General features: G+C 43.1%; 1 protein-coding gene across 1 annotated transcript; it reads right to left on the reverse strand.

Annotated features, from left to right (window-relative positions):
• Window positions 1-1,061: 1,061 nt before the first annotated feature.
• LOC101471227 (tissue factor) lies at window positions 1,062-17,192 on the reverse strand. The gene is made up of 7 exons (XM_024806011.2): window positions 17,003-17,192; window positions 15,670-15,784; window positions 6,500-6,589; window positions 5,583-5,674; window positions 5,052-5,230; window positions 4,366-4,531; window positions 1,062-1,365 (listed from the first exon to the last, which is right to left on the reverse strand). Exons 1-7 carry the CDS (start codon window positions 17,067-17,069, stop codon window positions 1,229-1,231), a joined length of 846 nt encoding a protein of 281 aa, XP_024661779.1. The 5' UTR covers window positions 17,070-17,192; the 3' UTR covers window positions 1,062-1,228.
• Window positions 17,193-24,291: the final 7,099 nt, after the last annotated feature.

The raw sequence follows: 24,291 nt of genomic DNA on the forward strand, positions 1-24,291 counted from the left end.
GGAAATGAGTACAATGGATTCAGGAAGGCCCACCAGCAGTGGCTGTTGGAAGAAGTATGAAATTGATGTTTCTGCTACATTTGGGATCTGAGTGATCGATGAAAACAACAAGATGAGATAAAAGTAGTAAAGTAATCTTCAGCTTTTATTTAACACTATTTATATACAAATAGAATAATCCATGGACCTTTTGTCTCCCCCCACTCGTGAGAAAATAGCTGCTAAATAATCCACTGTGTTCACTAACCACCAGTGGTGATTTATAAGACCTGGACATTCAAATTTGAAACATAATGGGTCAAAAAGAAGAAAAAGGCAAAAGATTTGGCTCAGACACACAAATATGTTGGAAAGTCTTCCTAAGTAACCCCTGACAAAACAGCACATCAAGCTGATGCAGATATGACATCAAAACGAACTTGCAACAGCTTCAATTACCAGCTGTTCGTCCATCATCTTCTACTTAACCATTTCAGGGTCACAGTGGGCAAGAGCCTAACCAAGGTGTAAGGTTTTGCAAGGAGAAATGAGAGACAGACAACTATTCACACGTATGGGCAATTTAGATTCACCAAACTTAACCCCAATAACTGCATGTCTTTAAACTGTGGAAGGAAGCCAGAGTACACAGAGAGAACCCACGCAGACATGACGTGAAAGGACAGGCTCCAGCCAGATGCTGGATTTAAACCCAGGTGCTAACCACCCAACCACTGTGCTGCACATTTACCAAAATATTTGTCAAACTGTTTGCTTTTTCTATAATCTTGAACCATTTAAACGTTTTTTACAAATGAAGATTACAGATAAACTGTGATTGTGACTTAATGATATATTTCAGTTACTTTAGAAAAAGAAATGTTGTTTAATGAAAATTACTCTACAGCCAATGAGCTCCATGCAAACGCATGGGTTGGACGCAGGTTCCGCCAGAAGACAAGCTAATAAATGATGCCGTACTTCAGGCATGAACATTCTAATAATCCAGTCATTTAGACACAAATCACGACTTTGCTGTAGCAGACTGGTTTTGGTTACTGTTTTCCTGATGTACCCGATGATCACACAAATGAAAGGACAAACACTGGTGAATGTGAAAGACCAAATTCTTGATGAAGTCTTTCACTTTCAGTGTCAACTAAATAAAGAACTTGAATATGAAATACAGAAATAATACCCATAATACAGTGTAAACTTGGTTTCAGAGAGCAAACTTAACCCAAGCACTTTACACTGGTGCTGATGACTGAGACGTTTGCAGAGTTTTGTTTCTCTGGCGACAGCAGAGGACGGTCACCGTGACGATGACGATGAGGACTGTTAACATGATGAAGCCTACACCAACCCATGCTCCAACACTCAAATCTGCAGAAAGAACGAGGGTCACTGTTAAATAGACTGGTTCTACCTGAGCACTCAAAGTGCTTTATACAACATGCCTCATTCACACACACACACACACACACACACACACAGAGAGAGAGAGAGAGAGAGAGGGGGAGATCATTACAGTTTTTTACAGACGCTAGGACACATTTCCCAATACTTAGGTCACTTTTGCAAAACTCTTCACACAATCCTCCTAACTGACCTTCAGCTTGGCAAAGCAGTTCATTTCACATTCAAAATGCACTACAACTACCAAAACACTTCATTCACTAGCAAAGGTTGACAGCCGACAAACACACTTTGTCATCCACAAAACAATGACCTGAAAAACACTAACAACATGTAGCATTACACAGTGTTTTCCTGTGTGAAACAAGGACACATCTCTGTTTATAATTTCAATATATGTTACTGGAATGAATCAGACATCATGCAGAATTCGTTACAGTTTTTTACAGACGCTAGGACACATTTCCCAATACTTAGGTCACGTTTGCAAAACTCCTCACACAGTGAGCACAACAGAAGTCTATGTGGGCTAAACTGAGGACCAGTTATCATTGTCTTGGCTCAAAATGCATTCAATGACTACATCTCTCAAATTTCATGAATCATCTTCTCACTCAGACACAACAACTGCCAAAAAGCTTTGTACGGACAGGACATTTTGCATGTGCTTACATACTGTTTTCAAAACTGTTACAGTTTTTTCTGAATGCTTAAACCCTAACTGTGATTCCTGTAGCACAATCTCTAAAACTATTCAGACTTATAGCAAAACCACTCACTGAGTTTGCAAAACTAAAAGCACAAAAACTGCTTTGCACTCAGTTTGCAATTTTGTAACACACACTTTGCAAAACTGTAGGCACAATTCACTGCACAACACTCAATTACCAAATTTCCAACACACTCCTAGCAAAAGTATACACATGTATGGCTATCATTAACACTAATTTGCCAACTGTCTGGCACACTTTCACATGTGAAAACTTTTTTAGATAATTAGTTCACTTTGCAATCAGCCTAAGCACTATAATACAGGTAAGCTGTGTGTGCGGAGTACAATGGAGGCAGCAGGAAGAGTGAGAAGAAGAGGAGGCCGAGGAAGAGGACGTGGAGGTGAAGAAGTAGGATGAAGAGGACGACAAGGAGGAGCAAGAGGAAGACGAGGAGGGGGGATAGGAAGATGAGGAGGGGGGAGAGGAAGGGTAAGAAGAGTAAGAAAGAGAATTGCTGATGACATCAGAGCTACAATAGTGGACCATGTAATCAACCGTGGAATGACCCTGAGGGTAGCTGGCCAACGGGTCCAGCCTAACTCGAGCCGCTACACTGTAGCAAGCACCATAAGGACATCTTGAAATGAGAATCGGTTAGTACAGTCACTTCGCACTAAGATCTGTAGCACTGCCATATGCCAATGAGAAACACACCAAATATAAAAATAAAAATAAAATAAAAATACATAAATATAAATACATGATGTCTGATTCATTCCAGTAACATATATTGAAATTATAAACAGAGATGTGTCCTTGTTTTACACAGGAAAATGCTGTGTAATGCTACATGTTGTTAGTGTTTTTTAGGTCATTGTTTTGTGGATGACAAAGTGTGTTTGTCGGCTGTCAACCTTTGCTAGTGTTCTGGAGGAATGTGTTCATTTGAGACCTGAATGAAGTGTTTTGGTAGTTGTAGTGCATTTTGAATGTGAAATGAACTGCTTTGCCAAGCTGAAGGTCAGTTAGGAGAAATGTGTGAAGAGTTTTGCAAAAGTGACCTAAGTATTGAGAAATGTGTCCTAGTGGCTGTAAAAAACTGTAACATGCAAAAGACAGAATCCACAGACATGCAGTCAAAGACACACTAAAAATAAAAAAATAAAAAAATTGCCTGTAATATTTGTTTATGTATTTTTATTTTTTTGCACTAAGTAATCCCAAAATACAAGAATTTGTATACACACCATCCACTGATACACATACAATAGTAATGCTAATCTACTCGGTCTCCTCCATTTGGCCACAGGTTCTCATCCACATCACATCTTATGTCATCTAGGGCAACACACCTAGGAAAGAATCTTCTGGCTGCCAGAATTGAAGGAGTTGAACAATTGAAGGAGTAACACCTGTGTAGAGGTTCATCTACAATGGGAATCAGCTGTGGCTGGTTAAACTGCATTTTTAGATTTAGAATATGTTTCAATAAAATATTGCTGTTGAATTTTGCTGTCTTATTCAGTTTTGCATTGTGTTATTGTTTTGGCCATAAGTTTAACAGTTTTGAAAACAGTATGTAAGCACATGCAAAATGTCCTGTATGTACAAAGATTTTTGGCAGTTGTTGTGTCTGAGTGAGAAGATAATTCATGAAATTTGAGAGATGTAGTCATTGAATGCATTTTGTGCCAAAACAATGATAACTGGTCCTCAGTTTAGCCCACATAGACTTCTGTTGTGCTCACTGTGTGAGGAGTTTTGCAAACGTGACCTAAGTATTGAGAAATGTGTCCTAGCGTCTGTAAAAAACTGTAAATCACATCCTGTCAGCCAGTCCCTTATGTCTGAGAAAGTTGTCACAGTGGATGACTCCACATATTTGGCACAGATGTTCAGTGCCCTCCTATTTATACAGCACTCGGAGTACACTAGCTTATGACCCACTGAGGCTGGGTGTGCCTCCTCCTAATCGTGAGCTGTTGATTTTTCACATAAGGCTCCAAGTGTTAACCACGATACTATGAAGCCAATGGAATCAAATCAAATCTGACAAAATACCAAATTAAGGTGTCTTAATTTCCAGCAGGGGGCAGCACTCTCCCTCTAATGCTGATATACACTGGTTGTTTATTACTCTGGTCTTGAGTACTTAAAGAGGAAGAAGCTGCAATTGAAACAACTAATAACAAATTTCAGTATGTATTCACCAAAGCTGAAATAGTTTACAGAGTTGCATGTAGAATATGTGTACCTTGCAGATTGTCCTGGGAACTTTCTGTGCACTGCTGCATGCTCCAGGATCCCTGCTGAGTGGCTTTGGGTCTGGATCTGATGAACGTTGCCACCATGAAGCAGTAACTCTCTCCTTTATCCAGCCCCGGTATCACTTTCATACTTGAGTTTGATATCTCATCTCTCTAAGGGGTAACAGCAGGACAGATTACTGTCATTCATCTGTAAACATTTAACCAACTAACCAAGCAGACATTTGGATGTTTGGGTCAAGTCTTCATTTGACTGATCGTAAGACCAGGCCCAGCAGAAAACAGCTAGCCTACACACACAAATGCCACATTGTTGTTCTTTATTTCAAATTCTTAGAGCTGCAGTTCTGGATTTTTAGAAGATGTCCAATTACATTGGTAATACTGACCAGTGTTGAATGAAACTAGCCATAGGCCCTAAATCTAAAGGCCCAGATGAACTTGTTACTAACTAACTAACTAACTAACCCACCCACTGTGTGGGTGCCTATAGAATGGGCTGACCACACTAAGCAGAGAGGGACCCATAGTAAGGCCCATTGCTAGCCCATATTCTTCGTGTGAGCAAGCCTAACGTGGAGCACTAACAGAATTACATGAAAAAGGTGTAATTTTTTCAGTTTAACAACATAATTTGCAGCTCATTTCACTTTTAGCGTTAACATCAGATTACCTTTCCTGTGCTTCCAGACTTGTAGTAGCGGATCTTATAATTAAGATCTTTTTTGAAAATGTCTCTGATGCTGAGCTGCTTCCCACGATCATAAATGGAGGTTAAAGGATCAGTGATGTTCACTATTACTCTTCTGTCATCCAATGGCGCCACAGTGAAACTCACAGCACTGATGTTACCTGGGGACAGGACCAACCAACAGTTATGCTGAGACTGCCTGCAAAGGTTTATTCATGCGCTAAAAGTCACTTCAGTTAGTTTACAACATCATTACTAGAGCGAGTGAGTTTTTGAGTGGATGGGTGCTCTACTAAACATTATGCAGAATGCCTGATTGGTGCAGGTATGGTAGCCTTGACATTATGGGCTCAGCCACAACAGGGATCAGGATGCATGGATGACCTGATCAGGTCCAGGCTTTGATTGACATTAAGCTGTGAAGGCTAAGGGTGTGTGTGTGTGTGTGTGTGTGTGTGTGTGTGTGTGTGTGTGTGTGTGTGTGTGTGTGTGTGTGTGTCATATATAACCTACTCTCTCTATAGGGATTGAACCTGGAAGATTGAGTGTGAGGGAGTTCATAGTCCATGTCCATGATTTCTGTTTGAACATCAGCAAAGTAGGCCCTGTGAAATAGGGACACAAAGAATACATATGCTTTGGAGGCACATTCATCTGCACTTATATAACACATTACGAGTCAAACGTTTGGACACACCTTCTCATTTAGTCATTTTTCTTTATTTTCATTTACATTGTAGATTCTCACTGAAGGCATCAAAACTATGAATGAACACATATAGAGTTATGTAGTAAACAACAAAGTGTGAAACAACTCAAAAAATGTATTTTAAATTCTTCAAAGTAGCCGCCCTTTGCCTTGATTACTGCTTCGCACACGCTTGTCATTCTGTCGATGAGCTTCGTAAGGTCGTCACCTGAAATGGTTTTCCAACAGGCTTGAAGGAGGAGATGATGAGAACTTGTTGACCTCATTCTGCCAACCTGATTTCTGCACAACACAACTGATGGTCCCAATCCCATAAAAACGGCAAGAAATTCCACAAATTACTCCTGACAAGTCACACCTGTGAAGCGAAACCATTTCAGGCGACTACATCATGAAGCTCACCGAGAGAAGGCCGAGGGTTTGCAGCTCTGTCAACAAAGCAAAAGGGTATTTATCAATGTTTTTTTTCTTGCTACATAATTCCATATATGTTGCTTCATATGATTTAATGTCTTCAATTTGTAAAGTAAAGATAAAGAAAAACAATTAAATGAGAAGGTGTGTCCAAACGTTTGACTGGTAGTGTACATATAACTTTTCTTGAGTAAAATCACAGAGCACAAATATTGCTGACAATAAGAAAAAAATCAAAAGTAAAAGTATAAAGTAAGCTCGATGTAAACCTACCAGATGTGTTTAAGGGTGATGGAAGTGTTCTTACCTATCCGAGGCCTTGAGGGACTGAGTCAGGTCACATTCTGATGCTGATATTTGGATACAATTAGGACTTTCTTCCCAGTCAGCATCTTCACTGCAAGTCACACGGCAGTTACTGACATGCGCTTATGAAAACAGTTTTTAAAACTCAATGGAAATGTTCCGCTTGACATGTCTGGATTGTGTTGTTTTTTGGCAAGCAAATATTTCCTCCTGTACACATAGTCATGATATATGCAAGCAATACATCGAGGTTAATTCACTTTTTCAGTTATTTATTTGAATCACTCTATCACTGTGACTGCCTGCCTGTAGGTGTGAACTCTTTCTTTAGGTTCTAGGTGTTCTTCCTCGATGACAGATGCAGGACACTTGAAATATTTAGTCTTCCCAGCTCATGGGGCTCTCTGGCTCTCCCTCGCCACCTTGACTTCCCATTGAACCCCATGAGTTGTATGATCTTGTTAAAGATGTTCATTAGAAACTAACATAGTGTTGCGTCAGTTTAGGACCAAAGCTGAGAAGGCTCGTAAAGAATTGACCAGGTAATCCACGGGACAACTGCTGCCTAAGCGGAAACCGTTAGCTGCCCCACATGTGTCAGGAGTATTGGAACGGCTGAGACGCATTTTCTCTCAAACTTAAATGTGCTGTGGGCCACTGCGGGCACTGTCATCTCATTGGAGGGCCACTTTAGTGTTCAAGTAGTACAAAAAACCCAAACAAACAAGAAAACACAAACATTTCCATTTTTTTTTTAATTTCAAATATTGTATAACAAGGTAAAACTGCAAATGTTTTCCCCTCACTCTTAACTAACCGAAGCCTTTCATTGAACTACCAAATAGACACACTGGTACTCTCTCTCTCTTGCGTTATATTTCTTCATGTCAATATATGGGCCAGAAGTAGGGGTGACGTGGGCCACAAGTGGCTCTATGGCTTTCAAACCCCAAAACATACTGCGCCAACAATTGGTCCGCCCCAACGATCTGGTCCCACAGCTCAAACAGAGTAATCTAGTGTTCACCAAACCTGTTCAAAGGGCCACAGGCCCAGAAGCAACCTCCGACGGGCCCTGCCTGCGGCAGAAACGCAGAGTAAAACAAATAAACCACACAGCTGGCGAGATAATCTTTGAGAAGATTTCAGCTTTTTTTGAGGACAGTGGTAATGAAGCATGTCTGTATGCTTGTAAATGGGCTGGTTCTTATATAGCACTTTTCCACTCTCACTGAGCACTCAAAGCGCTTTACACAACTTGTGCATTCACCCAGTCACACAAGCACTTTATCTAAGGTTTTAGTGCTTGTATCACTCCGATGGATGCATCGGAGGGCAACATGGGGTTAATATCTTGCCCCAGGATATTTGGTATGTAGACTGGAGGAGCCTGGGATCGAACCACCACCCTTCTGGTGAGTAGATCATCATGGCTTCATCCATGGCAGGAAAAGTGAGTGGTTTGGCTGCTGCACCTCAAACCTTTATTGCATTGTGCAGCAGATGGTGTTGTGCGCAAAACTAAGCACAGAGCTCAAAACAACAATGGACAGTGTGATGGCTACAATTGATTAAAGCCTCCAGCACTGCTTATTCCACATGCTGCTCTCAGAAATGTCTGCTGAGCACCATGACCTGTTATTGCACAATGATGTCAGGTGGCTGTCCAAAGGCAGTGCACTGGAGTATTTCTGTGATCTCAAAGAGGAGAGCACAACTTTCCTCTGCAACAGCAGGCAAAAAAACAGCAGAAACACATTTGAACTGCATGAGGACAACAGCTTCATGGCCAGTGTCTGCTTTCTGAGCGACATATTCAAAACATGAATGACCTCAATGTGGGACTACAAGGCAGAGGCAAAACTGACACTGAGCTTGTGGAACAGATGCGTGCACTCCAAGCCAAGCCGAACCTTTCACCACCGACTTGAGCACAGGCCGGTTGCTGCATTTTCCAGGGCTCTGCAAAAGCATCTCATCTGCGGCACAAGTCATGGATGTGATGACTGATTTCACTGCGAGGTTGAAAGAGAAGTTTTCTGGTCGATTGGATGGACTTGCTCTACGCACAAAGGTGATGAGTTTTGCCAGAGACCCATTTAGTGTTTTAACAGAAGGGCCAAACAAAACAAATGTCAGGTTACTGTAGACTTGTGTACTGTTGATTTAAAACAAACCTGCATTCCCTCAGTGTGCAGCAGTAAATGTTATATTCATATGTGTTACTGCTATGGGTTTGTGCACTGATAGCTTTGATAGGATTGATTGTTCTTTTTAAATTCTGTTAAATGCACTTTAAGATGTGTCCGGGTCACATAAGTATGAACTTTATTTTGAAAGGGAATTGTCCAAATATTTTTTATTTTTTTATTTCAAATGTGAATAAAAAAAGTGTTGCTACTAGTGCAGGCTCTCTTCAGCTATAGCTCATTTATATGTTTTTTCATGTGCATGTGTGAAATGTCACAAGATTTAAAAGGGAAAAAATAATAAACAACTTTTTTTCAATACATTTGTGTTGGTTTGAAACTTATCGTGATCTGCTGCTGACTAGCTGCTAAACAATATCTGGCCCAGATATATTCCTTGGTTTTAAAATCTGGTCCAACTAACTTTATAGCCGTGGTGTACACTGTTGTGCCAGGAGGATTGCCGTGATTTACACACTGTGGGAAACCAAAAACCATCTGGATCCATTTCAGTTCGCATACCCGTCAAACTGCTTGACCGATAATGCATTTTCAACTGCCCTTCACTCAGCCCTCACACACCTGGACACGAGAGACTCATGTATCAGAATGCTGTTCATAGACTTCAGTTCAACATTCAACAGGATCATTCCACAGGAGCTCAGACGTGAACTGGATCAGCTGGGGATCAGCACCTCGCTCTGTAACTAGTTGCTGGATTTCCTGACAGGAAGAGGCGATCGTGGCTCAAGAGTTGGGTATTCGTCTTGTAATCGGAAGATTGCGCCAGCTCGGACAGTCTCGGTCATTGTGTCCTTGGGCAAGACACTTTACCCTACTTGCCTACTGGTGTTGGCCAGAGGGGCCGATGGTGCAATATAGCAGCCTCGCTTCTGTCAGTCTGCCCCAGGGCAGCTGTGGCTACAACTGTAGCTGCCTCCACCAGTGTATGAATGCGAGAGTGAATGAATAGTGGCATTGTAAAGCGCTTCGAGGGTCTCAAAAGTGCTATATAAATGGAATCTATTATTATTATTATTATTATTATTATTATTATTATTATTATTATTAAGACAGCAGGCAGTACGGGTCAGCAGCAACACCTCCAGCATACGAACGCTGAATACGGGTAATGGAATACATCCAGCAACCAAGCTTCTCTCAGCGTCAAAGACTCCAACCTAAAGAAACACTTCAGTGTCTTCGATGTACTATTGCTGTGATTTATTACTATTAATGAAGGCTGCATTACAACCTGCTAGCTGCAAATAATCACGTGCAGCTCTGAAAGAAGACAGAAAGAAAACATATTACTAATAAAGAAATAATTTTCTATACAAGATCACTGCAAAAAGTGCAGCCTCACCTAATGTCCCCCCTACTGTTGCTCATTTTATATTAAGATTTAGAAATCTAGTTGGTGTTACTTTCAGAACTGCTCGTGATCACTTGCAGCTAGCAGGTTGTTAATGCTGTCCATCAAGTCTAACAGTCTGCAGTCTATGTGTCATGACCCCACGGTGTTCAGCAAACTGGACCTGCGAAACGCTTACCACCTGGTGAGGATCCAGGAGGGAGATGAGTGGAAGACCGCTTTCAACACTCATATCGGACACTATGAGTATCTCGTCATGCCCTTTGGCTTAACCAATCCGCCCGCGGTCTTCCAGGCCCTTGTTAACGATGTTCTGAGGGATTTTATTAATCGATGTGCTTTTGTGTACCTTGATGATATTCTCATTTTCTCTAAGTCCCAGGCGGAGCACGAGAGTCACGTGAGGCAGAACCGGTTGTTCGTGAAAGCGGAGAAATGTGAATTTCACGTTGACACGGTGGCCTTCCTTGGCTATATCATCTCTCAGGGGGATCTCAAACCTGACCCCGAGAAGGTCCGGGCCGTGGTGGACTGGCCTCAACCGCCGAACCGCCAGCAACTCCGACGGTTCCTAGGATTCGCCAACTTCCACCGACGCTTCATAAAGGACTACAGTAAGATCGCCTCACCTCTCACTGCGCTTACCTCTCCCAAAGTTCCTTTTCAGTGGGACCTCTCTGCTCAGGAGGCCTTTTCCCTACTAAAGGAGAAGTTCACTACCGCCCCCATCCTCCGTCAGCCCAACCTCAGGCAACCGTTCGTGGTGGAGGTGGATGCTTCGGACTCTGGAGTGGGAGCAGTTCTGTCTCAACGATTTGAAGGTACGCTCCATCCCTGTGCATTCTTTTCTCGTCGTCTCTCACCCGCAGAACAGAACTACGGCATCGGTGATCGGGAGCTGCTAGCGGTCAAACTGGCCCTGGAGGAGTGGAGGCACTGGCTTGAGGGTGCGGAACACCCGTTCATCGTGTGGACCGACCATAAGAACCTTGAGTACATCCGGTCCGCCAAACGCCTAAATTCACGACAAGCCAGGTGGGCCCTCTTCTTCACAAGATTCAATTTCACCATCACTTACAGACCAGAGTCGCGCAACGTGAAGCCCGATGCACTCTCCCGTCAGTTTTCCAGTACGGAAGGAGACTCCGATCCAGAACCGATTCTTCCAGCTACCTGTGTTATTGGAGCTGTCACATGGGAGATCGAAGCTCTCGTGCGCGAGGCCCAGGATACTGACCCCGACCCGGGGACGGGCCCCCTGGTCGGTTGTTTGTCCCTGCTGCTGTCCGACCTCAGGTACTCCACTGGAGCCCACCGCACCATCACCTTCCTCCAGCGGTTTTTCTGGTGGCCCACCTTGGACAAGGACACCAGGGAGTACGTTATGGCGTGCGCCACGTGTGCCCGGAACAAACGTCCCAACCGACCACCCGCCGGGCTTCTTCAACCACTCCCCACGCCAGGACGGCCATGGTCTCACATAGCGCTGGACTTCGTTACGGGGCTCCCACCGTCATCCGGTAACACCACCATCCTCACTATTGTTGACCGTTTTTCTAAGTCGGCTCATTTCATTGCCCTCCCCAAGCTCCCTACAGCCCTGGAGACCGCCCAGCTGCTCACCACCCACGTCTTTCCTGCTTCATGGCATTCCGATGGACATCGTTTCCGACCGGGGACCCCAATTTACCTCTCGGGTTTGGAAGGAGTTCTGCATGCAGATCGGCGCCGCGGTCAGTCTCTCTTCGGGCTTCCACCCTCAGAGCAATGGACAGGCCGAGCGTACCAACCAAGAGCTCGAAGCGGCACTCCGCTGTGTCGTCTCTCTCAACCAGGCCACTTGGAGCGAGCAGCTCCCCTGGATTGAGTACGCCCACAACTGCCTGACCTCTTCAGCCACTGGACTGTCGCCGTTCGAAGCCTCATTGGGCTACCAACCACCCCTGTTCCCGGCCGTGGAGGGTGAGCATGCCGTCCCATCAGTACAACATCATTTCCGCAGGTGCCGCCGGGCCTGGCGGTCCACCCGAGCCGCTCTGCTGCGGACGGCGGAGCGCAATAAAGAGATCGCTGACCGCCACCGGATCCCTGCGCCTGCCTATACAGTTGGGCAACAGGTATGGCTCTCCTCACGCTTTGTTCCCCTTCGTGCAGAGTCGAAGAAACTTTCCCCGGCTTTCATCGGTCCATTCGAGATTGAGGCCCTGGTCAATCCGGTATCCGTCCGTCTGAAGCTGCCTTGCAATATGCGTATCCATAATGTTTTCCATGTCTCCCAGGTCAAGCCCGTGCTCTCCAGCCCGTTGTGCCCTCCTTCCGGGCCCCCTCCGCCCGCCCGGCTCGTGGATGGGCAGGAAGTGTTTAACATCACCCGCGTTATGGACTCTCGGCGGCGGGGGCGGGGCGTCCAGTACCTGGTGGACTGGGAGGGCTACGGGCCAGAGGAACGTTCCTGGGTGCCCTGGTCGGCGGTTCTGGCTCCTGGTCTGCTCCGCGAGTTTCACCGGCGGCATCCGGGTAAGCCGGGTGGGTCGCCGAGGGGCTCCCGTTGAGGGGGGGGTACTGTCATGACCCTGTGCCTTCTCGGCTGACTCTGTACGGCTACAAGTGTTTTTGTTGTGCTGCATCTCTCTCTCTCCCCTGCACTGCGCTCTACCGGGGCGGAGTCATGACGGCTCCAGCCCCTGGCTCGGACACCTGCAAGCAATCATCTCACTCACTTCTTAAGGCGGCTGCTGAGAGTGCTTCCTCGCTGGATTATTGTGTAACACTCGTCAGTGTCATCACCTATCTGAGCCTTTTTCTGAGTTTCTGTCGTGCCACTACTTACCTGCCTTTCCTCTCTGTGCCAGGATTCTCGCCAGCCTGAGGACCGCCGTTGGTGAGCTAAAGCCGGAGTCCGAGCTACCTGAGCTTCAGTGGATTTTGTACATAGCCCTCTTCTTCCCGTGCCTGTGCTTCCCAGAGACCCTCTTCCTGTGCCCCCTCACCTGTATATATTCGCACCTGGTGTCTGTGTGTGTAAATAAAACGTGAACTTTAGTGACGGTCTGACTCCGAGTCCCTCCTGAGCCTGACACTATGAACTAACCAATGGTAGCTGGGTGGCGAGTAGCCTTCAAATTTAAATTCAAAATGTATTTGTGTAGCACATTTAAACTGGGTTGACCGAAGTGCTTCACAATCGGCTAAAAACAAGAGAAAACAACAGAGAAACACAGATAAACAAGAAGACAGTGAATTAACAATACAAACATAAAACAGGCCTGATGGTACTCATACTGAACTCAAATTAAAAGCCAAAGTAAAGACGTGAGTTTTAAGACGCAATTTAAAAGACTGAATAGACTCTACAGTACGAATCTCCTCTGGCAGATTCTTCCAGAGTCTGGGCGCTGCTGCTGCGAAGGCCCGATCTCAAACGAGCCCTCGGTTGTGCTAAGAGCATCTGGCTAGATGATCTCAGTGCTCTTTTGGGGTCATACATGTTGAGGAGTTTGTTTAAATAACTAGGCGCCATATTATTTAAAACTTTAAAAGTAAGTACTCTTAAAATCAACACGATATTTTACAGGGAGCCAGTGTACATCTGCTGAAACTGGAGTGATGTGTTCATACATTCTAACAGCTGTTAAAAGACGTTCAGTAATAGTAATAAATCACAGAGCAGTAGGATAAATAGCACGAGAATATATCAAATAATCACACTGAGTAACTTAACAGAATACATTACAAACTACATTTTGGGTCAATGTACTCTGTAATCTGTAGTGGAATTTTAAAAGTAACCTTCCCAACACTGCTCCCCAAGGATGTGTTGAGCCCACTTCTCTTTACTCTGCTGACCCACGACTGCACATCATCACACAGCCTCTTCATCTAATTTGCAGACAACACAACTGTGGTAGGTCACATCAGCGACAACGATGAGACCTACTACCGGCGTTAAGTTACTAAAAGAGTTAATAGTGGTTTCCCTGAATGTGGAGAAGACTAAGGAGATCATCGTAGACTTCAGGAGAGCTCACACCATGTATGCTCCACTAACCATCAATGGTGCTGCTGTGGAGAGGGCAAGCAGCACCAAGTTCCTGGGTGTGCACATCTCAGAAGGTCTCTCTTGGTCAAAGAAAACAGCCTCACTGGTCGTTTACAGTTTTTTCTGAATGCTTAAACCCTAACTGTGATTCCTGTAGCACAATCTCTAAAACTATTCAGACTTATAGCAAAACCACTCACTGAGTTTGCAAAACTAAAAGCACAAAAACTGCTTTGCACTCAGTTTGCAATTTTGTAACACACACTTTGCAAAACTGTAGGCACAATTCACTGCACAACACTCAATTACCAAATTTCCAACACACTCCTAGCAAAAGTATACACATGTATGGCTATCATTAACACTAATTTGCCAACTGTCTGGCACACTTTCACATGTCAAAACTTTCTTAGATAATTAGTTCACTTTGCAATCAGCCTAAGCACTATAATACAGGTAAGCTGTGTGTGCGGAGTACAATGGAGGGAGCAGAAAGAGTGAGAAGTAGAGGAGGCCGAGGAAGAGGACGTGGAGGTGAAGAAGTAGGATGAAGAGGACGACAAGGACAAGGAGGAGCAAGAGGAAGACGAGGAGGGGGGAGAGGAAGATGAGGAGGGGGGAGAGGAAGGGTAGGAAGAGTAAGAAATAGAATTGCTGATGACATCAGAGCTACAATAGTGGACCATGTAATCAACCGTGGAATGACCCTGAGGGTAGCTGGCCAACGGGTCCAGCCTAACTCGAGCCGCTACACTGTAGCAAGCACCATAAGGACATTTTGAAATGAGAATCGGTGAGTACAGTCACTTCGCACAAAGATTTGTAGCACTGCCATATGCCAATGAGAAACACACCAATACCATTGATGTAAAAATACTGAAATTGTTACTTTACAGAGTTGCTAGATGACCAGATGCTGGGGCAGAGGAAGCATGTTCACTGCAGACCAAGTAACCCATATAGTCATTATGGCGATTGCAAATAATCCTATACTTGGAAATAAACACTTGTGTTTGTTTTGATGTGTGTGAATAAACACCAGTACTTGAAGTTTGGATCCCTCTATGCTTATGGATCTATGACAGAAGTATGAGCTCAAACTGACATAGCCTACCTTGTGCACAGAGAAAGCAAAAGCCAGATGTGTTTTGTATTCATACCATCAGTGTGCAGTTGGCGCATTGTGTGCTTAGTAGATGATGGCTTGTGTGTACTGTTTGATACGGAAACACCATTTTTACGAAGGTGTGAAGAGTTAATCTAGCTGTGTTTGCTTTTGCAAGAGAACTACAATGTTTTGATGATTGGGTGACAGGTTTTCTTATTTGTGTGAAGAGTTTTGCAAAATTAGCCAATAGTTACAAAAAATGTGCTTAAGCAGTCAGAAAAAACTGTAAGCCCAACAACAACTCTACTTCCTCCACAAACTGAGGAGGAAGAGCCTCAAAATACCCGAAGTTTAAAGGCATCTTTGAGGTTCAAAATGTGTGTGTGTGTGTGTGTGTGTGTGTGTGTGTGTGTGTGTGTGTGTGTGTGTGTGTGTGTGTGTGTGTGTGTGTGTGTCTCACCGTGAGAACCTGACAGTGTATGTGTAGTCAGAGGACGTCACACTCCAGCGAAGATGTGTGGTGAAGTCCAGAGACACCCAGTGGACGTCTTGTGCTCTGGGGACTGAGTTCACATCTGTGAATAAAATAAAACATCGTCAGTATTTTCCAGTTTTCCATGACTCCTGCTTCCTGTTTTCGTTGGGTTTTTGTGTTTGTTTTTATTTTACAATAACTGAATTGAATGAAGGATCTTAATGAACCATTTATTTAAGCTGGAGAAAATGATGACAACTCCCTCAACATCTTCATACTCGTAATCAGAACCAAATTAAAGTCTGCGAGTCAGCAAAGGTGGGCACAGGTCCAAAATGAGAGTTTTACATAACAGAAAGTTATACATTTTATAAAATCATAAAGCGAATGCATCTGTTAAAAACTATAGTGGAAGATTTTGTTTAGTTCAGCATATTTAGAAAATCCCCACATCTGTGCACCGTCATGGAATGGTTAATGAGTACTCCATTACTAATATGTTTTATTCACAGACGCCTTTCAAAACACTCAAGTTTACAATACAAGCAATTCAATTACAAGTCACAGTATGGATCAAATAAAAGTTGGAAGATGTCGTAGAATTAAAAGTCAGTACAACAGAGTTTTCAGACTGAGAGCGAATCAATATTTCAAACATGGTGGTGGGAGAGCTAAAGATGAGGGGCAAATCGGTTCAAGGCTCTGAAGCCCAGAGGGGGTCCGATGAGCAGATGGCATAATGACAGTAAGCGAGAAGGAGGATCTCAGAGTACAGGAAGGAGAGGTGATGCGATGAATATCACATTATTACACAACGGTACGTGTTCCTACCAGACGAAGCTCAGTTTGTCACTGTTTAATTTAAGAAAATTAGCAAACAACCAATATTTAATTTTGCATAAGCAGTCAGTGAGAGCAAAACTTGATGGAAAGCTAGATGCCATCAGAGTAAGAATAAAAATGCAAAAGCAGTTTTCTTTCAAATGTGACCAGAAACCCACGGGACCATCCCACTGCTATTTTCTAAATATTCTAAATTTCTTTCAGATTCTCTGCAATATTTCAGAACATCTGTAATTGTTGGACATTTTACTGCATCATAATACCAAGCATGAAACTTTAAGTCCTGTGTAAGATGCTTAACTCTTCTGTCTGTGTTCTCTATCAGATGAAGTAGAGCCTGCTGTGTTGTAAGGACTAAACTTTGATATGTGATATGCTAAAACTGAAACGAGACATGACACTGGTGTCTAGGTAAAATGTCTAACACCAGTCGCCTCTGTCTGTCTGTCTGCCGATCATGTGCTGTGTGTTTTACCTGCAGTGGTTATGCCGAAGGCAGACAGAGAGAGTCCCAGCCAAAGCAGAGTTTTTACAGTTGCCATGTTAGTACCAGCGTGTCCTTTCTCTGTCCTGATCTGTCCTGATCTGTTAGCTGAAGAGAGCAGAAGGAGCTGAAAAGGATTGGTGCCGCTTCCGTTCAGCTGCACACACAAGGGTAATGGGGTGGGGTATGCTGATCCTTCCCACATGTTTGCCTCAACATTGGGGAATGGGGGAGGAGATGTTCTGAAACAATTTGCTCAATCCGAACTGTTTTCCTTCTTATTCATCCCCCTTACGACGTTTACAGGAATTGGACTGCGATCGTGCAGTGTGCAAACTTTTGCAAAAGAATGCTTATATTTACGTTTAACCTGTCTTATCATGAAGTTCTTCTTTGTGGAAAGGAATTCGCCTGCACTCCACGGTCTGTCTGTTCAATGGTGTTTTTGTGAGTGCACGCAGTTTGATGCCCTGTTGCCTTGACAACTAATAGGCTTTGTGTGAGTGGTTCAGTTTTACTAACTTCTAGGTTGCCGGGAAACTTGTTTCTTTCTAGTTTCACTCAGCAGCAATGCATACAAATACCACACAGTACAAAATAGGATGCATTATTACAATTTTTGCTCAGTCGCTTTGAAACATTTCCCAAAACACTTTTAAAGTTCCCAGCAGTGAAGACATATTTCCATAAACATGTATGAAATACACTGCAGCTCACCCAGAGCCTCAGTTCATATTTTAAAGTCACATGTTTGTGTCAGTGAAAAGGTCACTGCCAACAAAATTAAAGGTTTAGAAATGTTATAAGAATAATTTCTCACCTTCCAATTTCACAGTCAGGTCCAAAACATTTGCTACAGTATACTTGAGCTTGAAAAAACCTGTTAGGGATGACTGGATGTTATTGCAGCAAATACTTCTCCTCACTATGGAACAGGTGAAGAACCAGCAAGTACACATGATTCAGTCCACTGCAGTGAGATTTATGTGTTGGGCATTCAAAAAGCTCTTGATTCATCAGGACAGAAGGTTTCTTGGCAGGATGAAGGAGATCCTGCCAAGAAACATGAAATGTAGATTGTTCATTTGGTAGAAATGTTAATAATGTATATTATAATTCCAACAAAGCTTCATCTTGGAATATGACTGGCAGCTGTAAGTCTGACAAAATGTCAGCATATTTAAGTGCATATAAATGCATGGTTATCATTTGATGATATTTCATCTATAAAAACATGAATTATTTAATATTTTCGGAAACTTGGGAGAAACTAAGCTATTGAAGTAACCGTGAGGAAGAACTGAGGCTTTTAGTTAGTTAAAAAACTAAAAATAGATCACTTTGTTGTTCTAATGTCGGTTGTACAAATGCAACAAAAAACAAGACATTTATGAGAACTTTTACAGACTCTACCTTCCCTTTGCTCTCCATCCATTAGTCCCTTGGGTGAGCAGAGCAGGGAAAAATGCCAAGGAATGTGGCTGTGAAGAAAACAGTCAGCTCTTTTATATGCTTGTGGGAATTCATGCTTCCCATGATTTCACCTATTTCCGATCATCTAAAAGCCTCACTGGGAGCCAGTAACTATGTGGGAAAAGTTCAGCAGTCGCAGTCATTTCCATGAAACCTTCTGGTATCATGTAAGCACCAGAGTGACAAACGTTGGACCCTCCTCCACATGTACGCAGGAACACACACTTACTCCAAAAACCCACAAGCGTACAAAGTATTTGTCTTTTTTGGTTAGCTTCACTCCAGGATTGTTTTGTGCATTTCACTTTGTCAAGGAAACGATGATGATGTGGATTAAATACTGGAAACAGCTTTACGTGGTAAAGCGTGTGTCGTTTCTTCTAGGATTTCCTGCGTTAAAGTGTCGGAGCATCTGCTTTGCTTCTTCTCAGCACTGGTTAATAAACAAAGCATTGCTGTAAACAATGAGAGCCCGGACACATGTTTCTGATCACTGCAGCACCAACACCAGCGCACACATGCAACACGAAATCAGTGTGATGGTGCAGCCAGTCTTGTAAAATTCACTGCTCAACAACCAAGTCAGTGTTTACATCAAGTAAACATAGTGACAGGTCCAAAAGTAGTTGTTTTTCCTTTTTTAAGTGCAGTTTAACAGTAAATGAAGGGTTTAACAAAAGTATTGCATTAACCTTTAAAGAATGAAAACCATTTCTATGCGCAGTTCTCCATTTTCAGAGGCTAAAATGCACCATTAACTGGAAAGTATTTTCCTGGTGTGGTGAGGCCTGCTTCCTCATTACTTCATAACAAATAAAGCAAACACAACATATGCAGTTGATTCCAACTCTGGAATTTGCATCTGGTAACTTTTAAGGCTTTTAATTCTCAATGAGGCCCAGCGAAGACGAAGAGGCCGAAAACCCCAAACAAACTATCAGACAGAGCAAAACCTCTACGTACATACGCACATTGTTAAACGAAGGAATACTTTGGTAAACACAGCAACACTGTCTCTGGTGGGCTCTACAGCCCACAACATACAGTGAGCTCTCAGTCTATTCAATGCAGATTTTGTAAACAGAAAACTACTGTAGAAAAGTGTCTCCAAAGCCTGCCTGCGTAGTCGCAGTGATGCTGTTCTTCTCTTTTTAGAATAATAAACATCCACCCAAGCAAACTCTGAAAATCACCACTAATCCCTTCTGTGCTGTGCTCAGCCAAGTGCTGTCCCGAGAGCTTTAAGTGGTGCCTTAGACTTAATTTGTAGACATAAGACAGAAAGGCTTGACTAACAAAGTGTAATATTTCAGCAGCGTCCTCCCTATGCTGGAATGTTGAAATCTAATGAGTGATAGTCATGTAAGGAATGCCAGTTTCACGGAAGGAGTCAGCATGGTGTTCACAAGGTTGCAAGGAAATTTAATGACTCACCCGGTCACTCTGACACATCTCACTCAAGTACCTGACTCACATTGTAGCAGTGTACATGTCTGCCTGTGCTGTTTGTTCACACCAGGCTGCTTTACGTAGAGTGAACATTCAGGCCTCCTGCTTTGCTGTGTGGAGTCACACAGCTATGATCTCGCAGTCCTAAAATGCCTGTCAGCTGCAACATTCAAATCCCAGCTGGTGTCTTTCTGTTTTCAAAACACGTGTACTCGTTAAATCCATGGAAAATTTGAAATAAAAGGGACAATAAATACAGCACAGTGATGAGTTTATCTCTTAACACTGGGACTGTGTCAAATTAACCAGCATGTTAGCTGCTGCTGCTGCTGCTGCTTCATCAACAGTAGAACCAGCAGTGTTGGGCAAGTTGTTTGGAAAAGTAATTAATTATAGATACTAATTACTTCTTCTTCAAAAAAGTAACTGAGTTAATAACTAAATTACAAGATTCTAAAAGTAATTAATTACTAGGAAAAGTAACTATTGTGCTACTTAAAAAAGTTGTTTAACCCTCTGGGGTCCAGGTCATAATTGCCCATTTTTAACTACTTCTGATGTTTCCTCTACATTTCACCTTTAAAACGATTTTCTTTGCCTTGTTTCGTATTGTGGCGGACCACCAGGTGGCTCCACTCACACCCAAGTTGAAGGGAAGTGCTGGGGTGGAGATTTTGGCGCTTACTATATGTGAAGTTCTGAGAGTCAGTTAATAAAGTTGGAGTGAGACACTGAGACCTCTCCTGTCGTTATTACATACCTCCACAGTATCATCCTTTTCAGCACTACCTCACGTGTCTGAATTTACAGTCATGTTTTCATTTTGACTACAGTATTAACACAACTGATCTAAAATCAGACAAAAAACATAAAATCCAAGTAGAAAAAGTTATTTTTACTGTAACAACCACAAACATGTTTAATGAATCGTATTTCATAACTTTAAATGTAAATATAGTTTGTAAATTTTAAAATCCTGTCCCGGTCACCGAGGCAGACCGTGGGGAAGTGGGGAAGGACCCAAACGCTGGACTCTGTGCAGTGAACAGTTTATTTACAGTGCAGAAAAGGACAATAAATCCACATGTGCTCCCTTGACTTCCGTGTCGTGTCTTCTCCCAGAAATCAGTGTCTTTGCACTCCCTGTGCTCGGTGCCCTCCTGTTTCCACGCTCCTCATGGAGTCTTCGCTCCCCCGACGAGCCTCATCAGCAGCAGGTGAGTGGCATGGTCTTCAGGTGTGGCCAGCTCTCCTGCAGGGCCACACCCACCAGGCCTACGGGTGCCTGTCACCCAGCCTACAGGAAACAGCCACACCTGCAGACACACACGCACACATGCCTGCGTATACATACAAATGTGGAACACAGAATGGCAGCACAGTGCAGCAAAAATACAAATAATAATAATAATAACAATAATAATGAGAGTCCACACTGCTCAAGGACCCTGGGTCACTCACACCCACCTGACCTACAGGTCAGTGGCCACTCTTTCAGTGATGAGGATATGCACATCCTGGACAGGGAGGAACGCTGGTTTGAGCAGGAAGTCAAGGAGGCCATTTACATGAAAAGGGAAAGGCCACCTTTAATTTGAGGAGGGGGGCTAAGGGTACATCTGTCACCATCTTACAATACTGTGATTGTAGCTATTCCCCAACTCTCTGTGAATGGCACTCATGGTCATTGATCAATGGTCTCTGATCAGTGGTTTTTGATTAATGGTTATGACAAGTTGCATGTTGGTGATCAAGAAACTGATCTCACAGTCCATTGTTCGCTAGTGGTGCTAGTTTGTGCAACTTTTATTGGGCGAAGCAGGGCTTTGTGCAAGGGCGCTGCTAGGATCATCTCAGTGGAAGGGGTTACATGAAGAGGACATGGAAGCTATGGAAACATGGAACCTGTGATGCCCAACTTCTAGACTAACTGCAAAACAACTAGTAACTCAGTGTTCCACCATTTAGAAGGCGCATCTGCTATCACAAGTGGAGCTCAATGAGGTACAACACAAATGCTATGGCAAGGGGCAGTCATCAGGTCAGGGGGGTGATATCATCATCCACACCCAAGATAGGGTACCTTAAACACAATTGTTCATATAAATCCTCTGAGGATCTACTAGATGATGTGAATGCGGCTCTACGGACAATACCTACCGCCACCATTACCGAGACTAACAAGTGGGGCTGAGTATCATCACTGATTTCTAGAATCAATCGATTCCAGTTCACAAGGTCCCGAATCGATTCAATCCACGAATGGATTCGATTCAATTCGATTTGAATTTGGGAAATTTTGCCTCAGACAGTCAGAAATATTATAATTCTAAACAGAATGTCTGTGAAGGTTCTCAGTCATCCAGGTCATCGTAGTCAAAGGAGCTTGCAAAGAAAAGCGTCTGGACTTCTTTAAGTTGCAACTTAAAGAAGTCCAGACGCTTTTCATCCACAAGCTCCTTTGACTATAATTCTAAACACTTATCCATATTTTTATATCTATAAAAAGACAGCTGACACTTGTGAGCCTTTATCAAAGGTGTGAGCATCACAGCAGATGCCTTTGTGTCAAAGTAACTGAGGATAAAACACAGAACAACATGGACATTTTCGTGGCCTGGCTTTTTATAGCAGATAACCTTCAAAATATTGTGCAATGGAACAAAAACGAAAGAAAACCATGAATCATCATATGAACGTTACCTGATGCTGCTGAAGTGAAGCAGAACAAAGTTACAGAGCTGAGCGTTTTGCAATTTTGCATAATTTTAAAAAGTTTACATTTGTTCAGTATTGACCAACAGAAATGAGACTTTCTTTTTGGAAGTCAGTAAAAAAACAAAAAACAAACTGTGGCCGACAGCGCTGTAAACAACGGTAGACAGGTGCATAATAAGCAAGCGAATGATGCAGAAAACAGAGATTTTTGGATGGGAAACCTATTCCTGAGAGAGGGAGACAGAAAGCTCTGCATGAAGTGTGATTTTATCGTGGTGGAAGCAGAACAGCAAAAGTCAGAAGGAATTCATGACGATGTTTACGTGAAGCGAAATGTGAAGCGTCGTTTGGCTTCTTTTGTTGATGGTTCAGTCAATATTGGCGAGAGATAAAACCTGCAGCTTCAGAATCAGCGCAAAAAAAGACATAAACACAAAGAGTGGACCCACCGACGCATTAAAAATCAGTGAGCTGTCGCCTTTCTCATGGACATGGCGTCGGGGCGACAGCTCACTGATTTTAACTACTATCATTTTACACCTCGGAGTTACATTAAAAGATTGTGACTCTACTTAGAGTAAAATTAACTCTACTTTTGCAAGAAGACTATTAACACCAAAACATTTAATGCTTTTGAATTGCTGTGAAGTTACTGATGGTGTACTTTGTGGTAACTGAGACACGCCAGGACCACAGACTCGGTGTTGGATCCATTTTATTTATTCTGGCTGCAGCTCTCGGCTGTCAGCCGCACATCACACCACAAAACTACTTGCAACTCTTACCCAAACCCTGATTCTCCATGTTTTAACATGGGGGGCATGATTGCAGATGCCGTGCAGTTGCGTTCGCATGGCACCGCAGACTACGCCCCACCACATACTTAAACTTACTTAAAATGCAATCTGTGTCTCCTTCCCTGTAAAATAACATGGCCATTTTCCAGAAAACAAGCAATATTTATACATTTTACATCGTATGAGGCATAGGCTGCATTCATGGAGTCACTTAAACATACACAACATCAAGGTATTTTACAGAGAAAGAAACACTAAGACAGATTTCTGAAAACTGACTTTGTGTGAAGCTGTTCCTCCAGCACAGAGAGCTGCAAAAGCCCTCAGGAAAATCTAACTCTCCAGTCACAGACAAAAACCAAAAACTCGAGCAGGCACCTGGAAAATGCTGTCTGGGTTGATATTGGATGTTGCTGCTGATGTCAGCAGAGTGCTTCTGACTCATGTGGACAGTGACTGTGGAGAGCTGCCCTGGCAAACTGAAAAGAGACGTAAAATGAAAAAACCCAAACAGGATTTCCATAAAGGCCATTTTGGAATCAGTAATCAAATATTGATCACAAATATACGGAAAATTATTGATTTATCTTTCAGTTAAATATGAATGTGTTCCTTAACTGTGAGGAGTTAAGATGTGGTTTGATTTACATCTTTCATGTACCCAGCACGTTTGTCATGGCCTCCAGCTAAATATTGGTGTAATCTCAGGGGAAATAGCTTATTGTAGGGATTCTGTGAGAAAGATTGCTAGCTCTAATATTAATAGCACAAAATCCAAGGACACACCGACAGCTCGGATTTCTAGAACAATTTAAAAAAAAACATTCGTTTTCTTCTGCCCAT

Source organism: Maylandia zebra, linkage group LG18, assembly GCF_041146795.1.
Source record: "Maylandia zebra isolate NMK-2024a linkage group LG18, Mzebra_GT3a, whole genome shotgun sequence".
Taxonomy (NCBI): domain Eukaryota; kingdom Metazoa; phylum Chordata; class Actinopteri; order Cichliformes; family Cichlidae; genus Maylandia; species Maylandia zebra.

Coding starts and splice junctions, on each gene's coding strand:
- LOC101471227 (XM_024806011.2), bottom strand. CDS start 17,069: ATGGCAACTGTAAAAACTCTGCTTTGGCTGGGACTCTCTCTGTCTGCC. Junction 5,231..5,582: donor GTTCAATCCCTATAGAGAGA/GTAGGTTATATA, acceptor TCCTGTCCCCAG/GTAACATCAGTGCTGTGAGT. Junction 4,532..5,051: donor AGTCTGGAAGCACAGGAAAG/GTAATCTGATGT, acceptor GTTACCCCTTAG/AGAGATGAGATATCAAACTC.